Source organism: Notamacropus eugenii, chromosome 5 (genome assembly GCF_028372415.1).
Source record: "Notamacropus eugenii isolate mMacEug1 chromosome 5, mMacEug1.pri_v2, whole genome shotgun sequence".
Taxonomy (NCBI): domain Eukaryota; kingdom Metazoa; phylum Chordata; class Mammalia; order Diprotodontia; family Macropodidae; genus Notamacropus; species Notamacropus eugenii.
Genome location: NC_092876.1, coordinates 186216842 through 186233112, shown reverse-complemented (window position 1 = coordinate 186233112; position 16271 = coordinate 186216842). Strand labels below are relative to the sequence as shown.

Sequence of the window (16271 nt, the reverse complement as noted above, 5' to 3'; positions counted from 1 at the left end):
CTGATTCAATTTGTTCTGGATTCCTCACTACCTCTCACCCCCATATCTAAGCTGTTGCCAAAGCCTGTCCATTTCACCTTCACAACATATCTCAAATATGCTCCCTTCTCTCCTCTGACACTGTCCCCACTGTAGCGCAGGCCCCCATTACCTCACACCTGTGCTACAGCCTGCCTCAAGTTTCTTCTCATTCATAGCCATTCTCTATTCATACACTAAAGGTATTTTCCTAAAATATAGGTCTGATCATGTTACCCCTCTACTCAATAAACTTCAGTGGCTCCATGAGCAAATATAAAATGCTCTGTCTGGCATTCAAAGTCCTTCATTACCAAGAACCCTCTTTCCAGTCTTCTTACACCTTACTACCTAAAAAGTACTCTTCATTTCAATGACACTGCTCTCTGGCTATTCTGTGAACGAGACATTCCATTTTTTGGCTGCTATCATTTTCTCTGGCTGTCGCCCAGGTTTGGAATGTTCTCCCTCCTCTGCTCAGACTGCTGACTTCCCTGGCTTCCTTTAAGTTTCAACTAAAATTCCATCTTCTGCAGGAAACCTTTCCTAACCTCTCTTAATTCTAGTGCCTTCCTTCTTTTAATTGTTTTCCTCTCTATCCTGTATATAGTTTGCTTTATATATATGTTTGTTTGCATGATGTCTCCCCACTAGACTGTAAGTTACTTGCAGCTAGGGACAGTGTCTTACCTTTCTTGTTATAGTTAGCTCTTAGCACAGAGCCTGGCACACAATAGGAACTTAATAAATGCTTTCTGACTTAGTAATGACTTAATAAATGCAAACTACCTTTCTGTTGCTCCTTCGTTCCTTCCATTCTTCTCTTTGCCCCAATGTAATTTAGCTATAAATTTAAACTGGATGGATTCCATTGTTTTAAGCAAACTATTAATTTCCCATTCATCTGGGAAAAATCTCACTGCAGTTACGATGTAAATGGTATGTTGCTATATACTCTGGAGAATTTAGGTAAATTAAAGGGGGGGGGAACATCTACTGGATTCCAATAAGTTTTTTAAAGAAACTAAACTAGAATTGTACTTGGCAGGGGTTGGAGCATCCATTCTGATGATAATCTTATTTGATTCCCATGCTACTGAGGAGCTGATTTCTGTTGTCTGCTGATTTGAGTGTAGTTTATAACGACAGTTCTATTGATAGATTTTTAAAACAGATGCTTGACAATTTTCTTTTGTGAAAAACTTATGTTTTGAGGCAACTTCAACCACTGGAAAGTGTGTATGATTCATGGAGAGTGGGGAGGAGAGATTTAGCTGGGATAAGAGAGAGCTCTTTCGCCAAACCTACTTTTATATGATACTATCTTGGTGATAGGATGATGGGATCTGGATCCCTAAAAAAGGAAAGACCATATCTTTGAAAGCAACCTAGTCTCTGAATTTTCCCATACATTTCAGCAGCCCTGGCCCCTGCCCAAGGCAACTGATCTACTCCAACTCACCTAGATCACCTAAATAGCTTACTTGATGTTCCTTTCTGTAGCTCTTGACCCATCCCAGACTACCTACCATTCCTTAATCCCATCCAGATTCCTTTCACTGTCCTTTTTGTATAAAAACATTAGTGTCACCCCAATTAAGTGCAGTTTCTCCAAGAGTCTTGCCTGCACTGTTGACATTACAATAAACCTTGCCACTTTGATTAAAAGAAGGTTTGAGTGCCTGAATTCTTTCCAGGTGGATGCTGCCTTGTACCCTGACATTTTGGGATTCCCAGCAAACACAAATCACATCATTGGTACTCTTCTCTCTGAAACACCTGAAGGGAAAAAAAAATAGAAAATAAGAGCTGTCTTTGGACATTTGTCATTGATCGGAATACTACTGACCTGGCTCCTGAGTTATGAACTAGAGCCTGTTGCTGGTCTGGCCCAGATTTTAGGGGACCTTTGCCATGACATTAGAATCTTGCAGGATCTGACAGTCAAAGGAGACCTCCTCTAGTTCAACTAGGTGGTCCTCTTTGAGAACGAAGGACAAACATAACAACAATAATCCCCAACAAGTGGTCATCAAGGAGGCCTTTAGTGAGTCGCAGTGTACATCTTGAGGTATCCCAAGTTACTTTTGAATGTATCTAGTTGTCAGGACATGTTTTCCTTATAGTGAAGTCAAATCTGTCTCTCCGCAACTTCTAACATAGCCCTGCATGTGGTCTGACCAAGGTAGACACTAGCAGGACTATCATCTCCTGTGTTCTTTGGCTTCCTTAATTAAGGATAATTGACCTTATGGGGGAGTTAAGGCACATTGAACTTGCAATCCACTGTGACTGCTAGTTGTCTTCATATTACCTGACTTTAGTCTTTATAAAGTCCTCAGTCTTTGGGTAGCTCTCTTCTTGGTTATATGCTTTTAGAGTCAAAGAAATGCACCAAGGGATTGACGTGGCTATGTTAAGGGTAGAAGTCTAGATCTGTTGTTTCATTAAAAAGCTTTAGGTGAGAAAAATCCCTCAACACCCAGACTGACAGCTGTTGTAGAATCTATGTTTTTAGGGAATTGCTGGGTATTGGGGGAAGGTAGGGTATGTGGTCATGAGAGAGTAACTTGTACCAGGTCATAAAGTCAGTCTTGGGGATCTTGAAAACAGGTTACCATGATTCCAAGGGTTGACTGATAACATCATTTTTGTTCTTTATGAACCTCAGACACTAGTTGTGTGACCCTGGGCAATTCCCTTAACCCTGTTTGCCTCAGTTTCCTCATTTGAAAAATGAGCTCAAGAAGGAAATGGCAAACCACCCCAGTACCTTTGCCAAGAAAACCCTAAACGGACTCATGAAGAGTTGAACATGACTGAAAAATGACTGAATGATAATAAAAATATGTACACATACATACATATATTTTCCCCACACTGCCTAGAGTATGTGCTATATATTTGATACATTTTTGTTGAATGAATGAATGAAGGAATAGAATTAATAAGATGGCAGAGTTTTATTACAAATTAAGTAATTATTCATTGCTGCAAATAACATATTTACAATTGAAATACTGAAAGCAGCCATTCTGACATGTTTCTGGCTATTATAAAAGCTGGAATGTTTAGGTACTCCATCAAGTTCTAGCCATTAAGTCCAATAGCAATCAGGGTAAACACACTCCTCAAAGTTTCCCTAAAGCAACCTTGTGCAAACTGAGATTTAGTAAGCATTAATGACCAGGTGAGGGTTTGGAGATACGTCTTACCATCTCTTGGTCCCCACATTTTTGCTTCCCCTGGTATCTGCTGGGTATCCTGGAATCTGTCCTGAACTAGTGTGTCAGTGAGAGGAGATGAATTAGAATAAGGAAGAAAAGGGAAACACACATAGAATCCAGGTTTAATTTGACAATTGCATTGTATCAGTCACGGGGGTACTTAGATGAATACAGTTGATATGCAAGTACAAGAATATAATCATTGTAATGTGTATCTGGGTATTTTTGAGTAATCATAGACCTTGGGAAAATTTAAAAAATTATATTTCAGCTTCAAAATGATTCAGCTCTGGATACAGTGAAAAACACCTTACTAGGACTGAATGAAGTAGGGTCTTTTCACCGGGACATTAACAAAAGAAAAAGCGGAAAAAAATCTCATTCTGCAGAGAACCATTCTGCAGAAATCCTGATGAGATCCTCTCACTTTAAGGCCACCCTAGGTTTTGCCTGAATACACAGTAAAGATTTATCTTGGAACCTAGGGACCAAGAAGTAAAATCCTCTAAAAAGAGGTCTCAGTTACACAGACAAAGGTGAAGGCTTTAGGGCAGGAAATGAGTCTGCCTGAGAACTATTCTGAAGTAGAAGAAAGCATGAAAAGGTTAAAAAGGGCAAGGGGGTGGGGGGGGTGGGGAATGGAATTTGTATCAAGGCATTCAAGAGCACTTGAGGCCAGCTAACTCTACTGGTTTAGCTGAGACTGGATCCGAGCAGTGCAATTTAACACAGGGACAGGCTTCAGCTGAGGGTGGGAAGAGTGGTATTGAAGGCCCTTTCCATGTGGATGGCAAATGTTCTATTGCTTCTATTTCTCAGGCTCTCCTTTAGGCTCATTTGAAATGGAAAAAAAAAAAAAAACAAACAAACCCAAAACCTCTTTATATAGACTTGAAAGAGTTCAAAGTTGAGTTTCAATACACAGCTTTGATAGCCTAAAGGGACTTTAGAGGTTTTCTCATCCAACCCTCACATCTTACTGTATATACTCACCAGAGTTCAGGACACCAATGAGCAGACCAATGGCAGAATTGCCAAAGATGAATATTGCTTTCAGTTTGTAGATATTGTGAGTCACAAGTTTCTTCCCCACCTGCTGTAGCCATTTTCAACATAGTCACAATATTTTAAAAGCCTACTTACCTGGCATCATGGGAATTTGCCTGACTTTTGTTGAACCTTGCTCAGAACCCTTTGGCTTTTCTTCCTGCTGAGATTTTCAGCAACTCTACCTTCTCACAACAATGTTTTCTCTCCCCTTTTCAGAGTTTTGGGTTTACATTCCTCCCCATATAATTTTTTAAAATATAGGAAATCGAATCATCAGCATCTGGGTGCTGTCTCTTCATCTCGATTTTGTGGGCATATGCAAATCATTGCTAAAGGAATCTCCCTATAAAGAAAATTGAAAACCTGTATATGTATATATACATAAATATGTATAGATTAATATATACATATATATGTTCACATATATATCCAAATATTGTCAGGCCTTCTAAAATCTTGCAGGGCTATACAACTATGGAGCTTCTCAAATTCTTCTTCCAGAAGATAGGCTAAGTTCAGGAGAGCCAGCACTATCTGGCATTACTGGTGCCCAAAATGGTCATCTTTAAACAAACCTAGTTGTAATCCCATGACATGCTATAGGTTCAGTTCACACCTAATTTTTTCAGCCACAATAAGTGGAGTTAGATTTTCTTTGCTTCTTTCTTTCTAAAATATTTCTCTTTCTTTGTAGACTAATTCCCATTACAAATTTCCAGTTGATAAGATCAAGTTATGGTTGCTTGGTTAATCAGGCACACTCCCAATAACCTTTAGTCCATTTTATTTGCAAATGGGTATTTAATTCAATTCATTAAGAACTTATTATGCACTTTCTATATTCCAGGTCTTGTACGAGAGGTTGGGAATATGAAGAAAAAAAAAGAAAAGTTTCTGCCTTCATTCTACTTGGGAGGAATAATCTGTATATAGGTAATAATTGCAGGGTCAAAAAGCTAACAGTTTGGAGTATAAGGAAAGGCCCAGTGTAGGAGGTGGTATTGGTGCTGAGACTTCTATAGAGCTAGGAATTCTATAAGGCAGAAATGAGGAGGAAAGCAAGGCCTGTGAAAAGACATGTAGTTACTGAGAGATGGAAGAGGCTGGATAGAATGGATGGAAAAGTGCATGAGAGGGAATAATAGGAAATAAATCTGAATATATAGGTCAAATCCAGACTTTGAAGGTTTTAAATATGAGAGGTATTTGTATTTTATCCTAGGGAGCTATAGGGAAACACTGCAGGTTTTTTCCTCTCCAGGACATATCCTTGACTCTCCTGATTTTCTCCACCATGATATAGTAGCCTCATGTGAATTCGCTTTGGCCCTAACTTCTGGTACTTAATGTACTCTCCATCCCTGTGACTCCTTCCTCTAACTGGTTCTTCTGAGAACTTCCATTTTAATCAAGTACCCAGGACAGCCATGTCTTCATTTGTCTCTGGGCTCCAAACTCTTCCACCTCTTCCTGAGCAGATATTTTTTCCCTGCTTCCAAGCCTGCTTTTCAGTTTCCTTTTATATATTATCTTCCCCCATCAGAATGAAAGCCTTTTGAGGGTAGAGATCTGTTTCTTCTTAAATTTGTATTTCTAACACTTATCTTAGTACCCAAAACACAACAAGTTTCTAATAAATGCTTGTTGACTTGATTTGAATAAGAGGACTGATAACATTCAAATCTAAGTCTTAGGAATTTTAGTTTAGCATCTAAGTGGAGGTTGGTAGGAAAGTGGAGAACTTTGAGGAAGAGAGAAGCATTAAAACCTAATACAGTGGTTTAAGACTTAATGGGAACCTGAAATGAGTGGTAGCTATGTGAGAAGAGAAAGGGACAGCTAACAGAGAGATTGTAGAAGTAGAATCAGCAAGGAAATGGCAACTGATTGGATATGGGGGAAGTGGGAGAGGGAATTTCATCTGAGGTTATCAACCTGTGGTGGTACCCTCAGCAGAAGTAGGGAAGTAAGAAAAAGGAAAGCGTTCGGGGAGGTAAGAAAAAGGAAAGCGTTCGGGGAGGGATGTCAAGATATTAAATTTTAGACATGAGTTTAAAATGCTAATGGAACATAGAGGTGGAGATGTCCAGTAGACACCTAGTAATACAGGACTGGTGCTCAGGAAAAGAGGAGAGCTGGATATAAGGTTTAGGTAGTCATATACAAAGAGATAATAATTGACTCTTATAAAGAACTAAGATGCCAATGAAATTTTAGAGAGAAAAGAAGGCCTATGACAGAGGCCTGATGGACTCTGCATAAAAAGGCAGAACATAAATAATGGTCTGTTAAATGATACAAATGATTGATCAGTGAGGCAGGGAAAGAATCAGGAGAAAGCAGTGCTAGGAAAATTCAGGGAAGAGGAAGTATGTAGAAGGCAGGTGTGGTCAGCAGTATCAAAAATTGCAGAGGTCAGGAAGGACAAACACTGAGAAAAGGCTAATGGATTTGACCATAGAGATCATTGGTGATCTTGGTAAGAGCAGTCTCAGTTGAGTTGTGGATCCAGAAGCCAGTTGTAATAGGTTGAAAAATGAATGGGATATGAGGAAGTAGAAACAGCAAATGGAAATCGTTTTTTTCTAAGAGCCCAGCTGTATAAAGGGGATACAAACAATATCTTAAAGGTATAAGATGGACAAATTTTTTAAGGTAGGAGGGAAGAAACCAGTGGATAAAGAAAGAATGAATATTAGAAGAGGGGAAGGTCAAAAGGTCAGTCTCCTGGAAGAGAAAGAAAGAGGAACAAAGGCACCAGTAGAGGGGTGGTCCTGTTCAAGAAGGAGGGCTATTTCTTCCTTAGAACAAAGGAGGAGAGATTTGGGAATGATGTTAAGGAAATCTGAAGTATAGCACTGGGGGGAAGAGGGAACTCAAGATGGATGGCCTTAATTTTATCAGCAAAGTATAAGGCCAGGCTATCAAGGAAGGAATGGTATGCATTCATTGCCTGAGAAGGAAAGAAGTTTGGAAGTTTTGGGGGCATGACAGCCAATCAGAGAGGAGTGGGATCTCAGTGTGGTAGTGAAAGTCCAGTTGAGATTAGAAAACATAAATTTGTAGTAGACCCAGTCAGTGTAGTTTTGTTTCATCCTCTTTTGGCATTCCTACTTATTACATATAAGACCTTGTGTGGAAATGAAAATTGTACAAGTCATATATAATTTATACCCTGTATCTTTTAACTGTACTATATCAACTCCTAATTTGTAATTCAGTAGGTGGATCAAACTTAAACCTAATGCAAAAGTAACTATAAGACTTGTACTTAGAGTATTTTTAGACATTTTTTTATGTGTTGGAGTTCTACAGAATACAAACCCATTGGCATTTGCAAGACTAGATCACTTCCACCAGTGTCAATTCTCCTTTTTATTCAATTGAATGAGCTATAGGGCTAATGCTTATATTGGCATATACAGTTTAAGCATATCTGCATTATCCTACATCTATAGAAGCCTTGGGATTGCACTATACCATACCATCCTCTGGCAAATTCCCTGACCCTGATTCCCTGAGGAATTAACCCAAGAGCCCAAAAATGATCCAAGTGATAGTGATGGGAGAGAGCTAACAGGTCAGGGAGTTTATGGAAAAAAATTAAACTAGAGGTTCTTTTAAAGTTATGTTATATTTGGATTACACTGATTATTCAGTGACTGAAAATCATAAAAGGGGTGTTGGGAAATGCTATTCCTGCTCTAGTTCTCATTCCTAAATGATGTCCTAGAAATTCCATTCTTAGAAAACTTTCCAGCCCAATTTAGAAGGTGAACTTATTACACTCTAAACCAATCATAAATTACTTTGACTTTTTCCAGTTATCCTATCCAGTTTTTCTGGTTCTGCAACCCCACTCCTATCACACATTGTGTAAGCTGTGGTTGGGGAAGGGGGGGGAGGGAGAGAATGAAATGATGAATCACCTAAACACAACTTATTGGTATCTTTTTCCTTCTATTATTCCTGGGGCACAAAGAAATTTAATTAGTAGCTTTCAAATACCTTCCTAGCTGAAATTCTTCTCAGGGAGTCTAAGAACAACATAGTCACAACCTTTTTTAGAAAATAGTTTTTACTTTAAAATGTGGCCCCTCTGGGCCAATCCATTAGGGTTTGTGCTACACAGGATGGTGTCCAGGTTGTGTTCACAAAGCTCAACAGCATCAAAACCAATACAAGTGCAGGTTTTACAGTTGTATTAGACATTGTTATGTCTAGTATCAATGTTATGTACAGATTCAGTAGGTTCTTTTCTTCTTCACTTCCTTCAGAGTTTATATATTTTAAACATACAAGAAGGACAGAGGGCAGGGAGCAGAAAAAAAACCAAAACATCTCATACAAAAAGCCAAATCTCATTTTTACAGTACATCAACTGAGACTCTTTCATATAAATATCTTCTAGAGTATGGATTTTGATGATGCCCATATTGCACAGGAGATTTCCCAATAGAGGTGACTGGAGAATGCTGAACATCATCAGGAAGAAATTAAGAAAAGTCTTGGGAAGCAAAAGCAATTTCAGTAATACATGGTCTTATCCCACCAGCTTGTAGGGGGAGAAAGACAGTCAATAAAAATATGAAGTCTGTGCACAATGTAAAAAGGCAAATGCTCAATAAACCTCAGCAAGGTCTCCCAAATCTGGACCCAAATTCTCCTCCTTTGAGGTTACTTACTTAATCTTGCCTGATTAGAAGTTTTTGTAACTCATCAAATAGCCAGATGACAATGGCATATGGTAACCCCACAAACCAATACTGAACCCTGAAAATGAAATGAAGGCAAATGCAAGAGTCAAAGCGTATCCAAAGCTAAGAACCAAAGTCATTCCCCAATTGATAAATGGTTCAAAGGATATGAACAGGTAATTTTCAGAGAAAGCAATTAAAGCTATCTATAATCATATGAAAAAAATGCTCTAAATTTCTACTGATTAGAGAAATGCAAATCAAAACAACAACATCACAGTTATCGGATTGCTAACATGACAAAACAGAAAAATTATAAATTGGAACAGTAATGTATTGTTGGTGGAGTAGCGAACTGATCTAGCCATTCTAGAGAGCAATTTGAAACTGTGTCCAAAGGAATATAAAAATAAGCATACCTTTCACCCAACAATACTGCTTCTAGGTCTGTATCCCAAAGAGATCATAAAAATGGGCAAAGGACCCACATGTACAAAAATATTTATAGCAGCTCTTTTTGTGGTGGCCAAGAATTGGAAATTGAGGAGATGTCTATCAAACAGGGAATGGCTGAATAAGTTGTGCTATGTAAATATAATGGAATACTATCAGGCTATAAGAAATGATAAACAGGTAGACTTCAGAAAAACCTGGAAAGACTTACATGAACTGATGCTGAGTGAAATGAACTGAAACAAGGGAACACTGTATACAGTAACAACTACATTGTGCAATGACTGACTTTGACAGACTTAGCTCTTTTCAACAATGCAAAGATTTAAGTAAACTCCTAAAGACTCATGATGGAAAATGCCATCCACATCCAGAAAAAGAATTACAGAGTCTGAATGCAGATCAAAGAATTTGCTCTTTTTTTCTTTCTCGTGGTTTCTCTTATTCATTTTATTCTTCTTTACAACATGATTAGTGTGAAAATATGTTTAATAAGAATGTATATGTAGAGTCTTTATCAGATTGCATTCTATCTTGGGGAGGGGGAAGGGAGAGAGGTAGAGAAAATTTGAAACTCAAGAACTTATGAAAGTGAATGTTGAAAACTAAAATCAAATTAATTAATTTAAAGAAAAAAAGAAGAAAATAACCAGTTTCTCAGGTAAATGGTGGTGGGGCTATTAACTTTACTGCCTTCTCAGCAATTGTCACAATTTCAGGTGGATTCAAAACAGAGAAGGCTTTTTTCTAAACTGGTCAAAACCAGCTCTTTTCTTTGAAGGCTGGTTGTTGTTCTTCGTTTCTGAAGAGGACCAAAATGACATCATCATGATAAAGTGAAGTTTCAGTGTGTCCGGCTATGGCTGATCAGACCAATACGAGCTTGGAATGCTCTACCACAGGTTGGGCACAGATAGTCCAGGTGAACATTTGGGGTGGATACTCCAAATTTGTACATCCTATGTTTACTTTGTGCTATCTCAATTCTGATTTGCTCATAGAGCACAGCACCCTTTCTGATGTGGGCATGCCATGTTGAGCAGACCTGTGCCAGTGTCTCCCATGTCCCACAATCAAATTCAAAATTCTTGAGAGAGACTTTGAGAGTGTCCTTGTATCACTTCTTCTGACCACTACGTGATCACCTGCCCCATGTGAGTTCTCCATAAAATAGCCTTTTTGGCAAGCATACATTTTCCATTCAAACAACGTGACCAGCCCATTGGAGTTGCACTCTCTGAAGCATAATTTGAATGCTTGGCAGTTCAGCTTGAGCAAGGACCTCAGCGTCTGGTACCTTATCCTGCCAGGTGATCCTCAGAATCTTCCTAAGACAGTTCAAATGGAAGTGATTCCATTTCCTGGCGTAGCACTGGTAGATTGTCCATGTTTCACAGGCATACAACAATGAGGTCAACACAATGACTCTGTAGACCTTCAGTTTGTTTTCTCTCCCAAACTTTTCTTTGGAGCTTCCCAAACACTGAACTAGCTCTGCCAATGCATGCATCAATTTCATTGTCAATTGTACATCTCTGCAAAGTACACTACCAAGGAAAGTGAACTTATCCACAGCATTCAAAACTTCTCCATTTGTTGTAATAGATGGTTCCACATATGGATGGTGTGGTGGTGGCTGATGGAGCACCTGTGTTTTCTTAGTGTTAATTATTAGGCCAGAATTAGCACAGGCAGCGAAGAATTGATCCATACTTTGTTGCATCTCAGCTTTGGAGGCTACAATGAGGGCACAGTCATCTGCAAACAGATAATCATGCATCAACACTCCCTCCACTTTGAAGGCACAATAAAAAGCAATGAATACTCAAAGATGAGGACATAAAGTGTGCTTTTTTCCTTCAAATCTTTCCAATGGGAATGAAGATTTGAATTTGTTCTCCTTTCCTCCAATGGCTTGACCAGGTCTAACCATTTTTTCAGAAGGGGTTTTTGGTCTCCTATCATTACTCCTCATTTCAAATCTAGACATCCTCATCCTACCCCAGCCTGGTCTCCAACTCTCCTCAGAATGGTGGCCAGTGATTTCCCATCCCACTTTAGGGCACATAACTCACCTAAGTGTGGTGAAAGTCAGGATTGAGATACTTCCAAATCCACAGGAGAGGATAGCTGCTATGATAATTTGAGATACAATGCCAACCCCGATGTATTTATTTCTGTATGAAATATAAATATAAACAGATTTTGAATCTACTTGGTTATTCTTTCCCTCTTTCCAGCTTCCCTGTTATTGTAGGGAATTGCACCACCAAATTCCTAGTTTCTTAGGTTCCCAACCTACAAGTCATCTCACTATCTCCTTCCCCACCATATCCAATTGGTTTCCAAGATTGTTGATTTCACCCTTGTGACATCTCTTGTATATTCTTCCTTCTCTACTCTGACACTGCCATCACCCTGGTACAGTGACTAATGACTCAATAGTAGATCTCCCAGCTAAAAATTCTTCTTAACCCTCCTTCTCTCACTAAACTCTCTGTCACATCTAGGATAAAAAAAGTAAAATAAATATTTTGTATGTATATACATATATGTACATAAAATCTTGGTTGGCATGCAAAGCCCTTTATAACTCCCCTTCAGCATTCTTACACCCCACCTCACATTAATTTGTGTTCCATTGACACTGGCTTCCTTGCTGAGCCTCATGCAAGACACTCCATCTCCCAACTGGATATCCCTCAAGCCTAGAATGCTTTCCTTCCCCCTCTCTACCTCCTGATTTCCTTCAAGTCCCAGCTAAAATTCTACCTTCCTTGGGAAGCCTTTCCCAATTCCCCTTAAGGCTAATACCTTACCTCTGTCAATATGTATAGTTTGTTTCCATGTTGTCTCCCTTGAGAGCAGAAATATATCTTTGTCTTTCTTTGTGGCCCAAAGCTTAGCACATTGCCTGTACATGTGGAGCACTTAATGCATATTTACTGACTGACTGAAGCCCATCAGGCTAATATGACCCAGAGCAATGTCAAACAATCTTTTCCCATAGTAGGTATCCTAGCACTGGTCCCTTTGATGAACCAACAGAATTCCACCCTCTTTGCGTGATAGGCCTCTGAGAAGTCTAGTTGATATCTTAAGAGACCTTGCTGGAAAATTGAATTTTTCCGTGTTTTCCTGATGATCACTTCTGCAATTTGCTGGACCATAACTGCAACAAAGTAAGCAGTGTATCCAGTCCATTCCAAATACTTCTGCTGATATTTTGTCTTCAAATGATCAGGAAGAAGGATATGTGTGTAAATGGATGGCTACCCAGCTTCCCAGAAAAGGTAGCAGTTGAGTAGGAAAGAAAAGATGATGTGATTTATCTTACTTATCCTCATATGTTGTGTCTTGCAGCCAAGTTATTCTTTTGTGTCTGTGGCAAAGCTGATGCGTGTCAGCTCTGGCAAACTATTACCAAAAGCAAGGACAAGTCCTGATAAAGGTCAGAACTATTCAAATAAAATTTTAAGTTGCCATTCCCACTCTCAAAAATCAGCTACGTCTCCATTAGACACAATTCTACCCTCATGGTCTACCCTCTGACCACCTTGAAATACAGATAATAGGAATAATAGGATAATAGAATAATAGGAATCTAGGCTGAGCCCCAGATAATCTCACCTCTTTCTCAAAAGGAATTGTACACCCAAAGAGCAAGCAGTTTCCATTCAAAATCAAAGCTTCCCTCCATGAGACTCTCATTTCATTACTATTTTTAAAAATTTTTAATGAATAAATTTTGTTTTAACAAAAGACAAAAACATGTATCCAATTTAATAATAATAACTCTTAGGTAGCATTTATTTTGGGGGAGAGGGAGAGGCAATCAGGATTAGGTGACCTGCCCAGGGTCTCACAGCTGTTAAGTGTCAAGTGTCTGAGGCTGGATTTGAACTCAGGTCTCCCCCTGACTCCACAGCTAGTGTTCTATATAGTGTACCACCCAACTACCCCTTATGTAGCTTTTTAAATATTATTTCATTGGGTTCTCCCAACAACCCCGTCAAGAAGGCGCTATTATTACACCCATTTTATGGATGAGAAAACTAAGAGTAACAGAAGTTAAATGATTTGCCCATGGTAACTCAGTTAGTAAGTTTCAGGCAGGATTTTAATTCAGGTCTTCCTGACTCCAAGCCCAGAGCTAGTGAGGTAGTAATCAACATTGTCTACTGTATTTAACCTGGTGCTATTTACTGTAGTCCTTATTTACATATCTCAGGGCAATGTGAATACTTTCATTCTGTTCTCTTCATTTCCCTCCTTTTTTAATAAGGAAAAATAGTTAAATGGAGAAAACCACTAAATTGACTATTTGGCATTCCCCTCCTACTGCTCACCACCTCTCAGCTGAGAAGACAGAAATATATTTCATCGTCAGCGATCATGTATTGGAGGTTTCAGTCTTTCCATTTCTGAAACTTACTACCATGGCTGCACCCTTTTCTCTTCCCTGAAATCTCCTCCACAAATCATCAGTTCCTCAGGGTATTGTCTCCCACCATTGGAATGTAAGATCCTTCAGGGCAGGGGCAGCTTCTAGTATGTCTAATAAATATGTATGTAATATGTAATATTACATGTGATGTGTCTAATGTTTTTTTCATTAGCTGTTTTTTTAACCCATGCACTCAGTATATTGTTTAGTGCACACTGAACAAATGCTTCTTGAAGTTTTCATCCACTCATTGATTCTAATAAGGTAGCATCACTAGGGCAGTCTAGAGCAAGACTTTTTAGCATCAATCAGGTCAAGTGGGCAACAGAGTAGAGAGTAAATAGGGCTAAAATTTTGACTTCCCTTACCTATTCTTGTCCATAGCTGTCTTCAAGGTCACTAAGACTATCACTTTTCCATAATGGCCATAAGTAAAGGAGCCTGTCAGATTTGAATCCCTGGACTGCATAGACATTGAAGTAGGCAAAGAAGCCTCCCACAAATTGCAAGATTCCTGGAGGACAAAGGAGATGTAGGAACAGATGAATTCAGGATATTCTCTTTCCAACTCTCCCCTTCTCACCTAAAAATAAGATAAAAAGCAACTTTTAATTGCCTTAGGAAACAGCTTTAGGAAAGATCTTTGGTACTAAAGTGACAGCTGGGCGTTAGACCTTAGCATACCAATTTGCAGGTAGGAGTACAAAGGAGTACAAAGCCAGCTGATGATTCACCAGTCTGTCCTTCTTCTTGTTGCGTGGCTGCCTGCTCATGATACCAACTTTCTCATAGGTTAAAGCAATGGAAGGAATCTATGGAGGGGAAAGAGGGTGAAATCCAGGCACTTACCACTGCCTTGTAGCTAGAACAAAGCCAATTAGTATTTAGATATCAAATAGAAGAGAGAGAATAAGTGAACCCCAACTCTCTGGAAGCAGCTTGGCCAGAAACTTTCAAGTCGTCAAGCAACAAGAGCCATTTGCTGTCAGTTTCGAAAGAAATCCAATCTCTAACTATGCTAAAATGTGTGAGCAGCCCAATATATTACTATCATAGAGAAGAAAGCGGGGAAGTTGGCAAGCTACTGGCAAGAGATATTTCCCTTCCTGTGTCTCTGTTAGCTCTCTTATCCACTTAATGCTTTCCAAAGTTACATGAATAAAGTACCCTCAACAATGTTGGTTATTCTTCACTTATTCTTTAGTTATGAATTGTTTGTGGTAGATTTAGAGAACCTGGGTTGGTACCACCCCTGCCTCTTATTAAGTACTTGGTGTGCCCTTGCACAAATCATTGGGCCCCAGTTTCCTTATCTATAAAATGAAGAGGTTGAACTTGATGAATTCTAATCTCCCAGCTCTAGATCCTTGATCCTATGAATTAATTTGGTTGATTCTAGATGCAGAGACAATTAAGGAAATTACACTGGCCTATGATCAGCCTTTTGTCACTAGACCTGAAGATTCCTGAAAATGTGAATAATGCTATCTTTCCCATTTCCTACTCATTTACTCCATCCACTAGTCTCCATTACATTTCCTTTAGGAAGTGGCTCCCTCCTTGAGTGGAAAATATTTAGTTAAACTGCCACATGTAAAGGCAATATATTAATCTTAGGATTAAAGGATCTTGGAGAACACTATAACTATCCTTTAGTGAATTGATAGAGCCTTGGATTAGTTGGAGGCTGTGTCCTACAATGTTTTTGGACCTCTTAAACCTGTCTCGGCCTCTAAATATTGGGCAGACTGTTTTGGTGGTATATTTTTAGAGAGTAAGGTAAATGGAATTGTTTGAAAAGCTCAGTTCAACAAATTAATTAAATCTCTTCAGGGGAAAGAAAACTAGAAGGAAAACAAGTGGTCCCCAAAGTTGATGTCACCTGACACAATACTTATTTGATTCCCTAGTTCCTCAGCTACTTTCAATATCAATGCCCAAGTCAACAAACAAGATGGCGATGGTACCAATGGGCAGAGGAACCCCAGCAATAATGAAGATAAGGAAAGGGATAACCTCTGAGACATTTTTGGTCAGGGTGAATGCTATGATTTTCTTCAGATTGTCAAAGATTAAGCAACCTATGAGGAGAATGGTCTTGTCAGAGGATTAACCCTTAAACCACAAGTTTAAATCAACCCTCTATAAGGGTATATCTAAGATGTCTTTTGTATACAAGGGACCTTACTTACCTTCTCTACACCTGTCACTATAGAGGCAAAGTTGTCATCTAGTAAGACCATGTCTGTTGCATTTTTTGCTGCATCAGAACTGCAAAACCCATAGCAATCCCAATAGCAACCTTCTTCAGGGCTGGGGAATCATTAACACCATCCCCTGTCACTGTAACAACAGCATCCTGGAAGAACACACTGAAAT

At 39.0% G+C, this 16271-nt stretch overlaps 1 protein-coding gene across 1 annotated transcript in view; it reads right to left on the bottom strand.

Annotated features, from left to right (window-relative positions):
* Positions 1-8422: 8422 nt before the first annotated feature.
* Positions 8423-16271, bottom strand: part of LOC140507773 (potassium-transporting ATPase alpha chain 2-like) — a 69952-nt gene continuing 62103 nt past the window's right edge. Inside the window, 8 exon segments of the mRNA XM_072615699.1 lie at positions 8423-9068; positions 11521-11625; positions 12545-12675; positions 14261-14452; positions 14597-14704; positions 15819-15989; positions 16085-16164; positions 16167-16251. Coding sequence (XP_072471800.1) covers positions 8981-9068; positions 11521-11625; positions 12545-12675; positions 14261-14452; positions 14597-14704; positions 15819-15989; positions 16085-16164; positions 16167-16251 — 960 coding nt within the window. The 3' untranslated portion in view covers positions 8423-8980.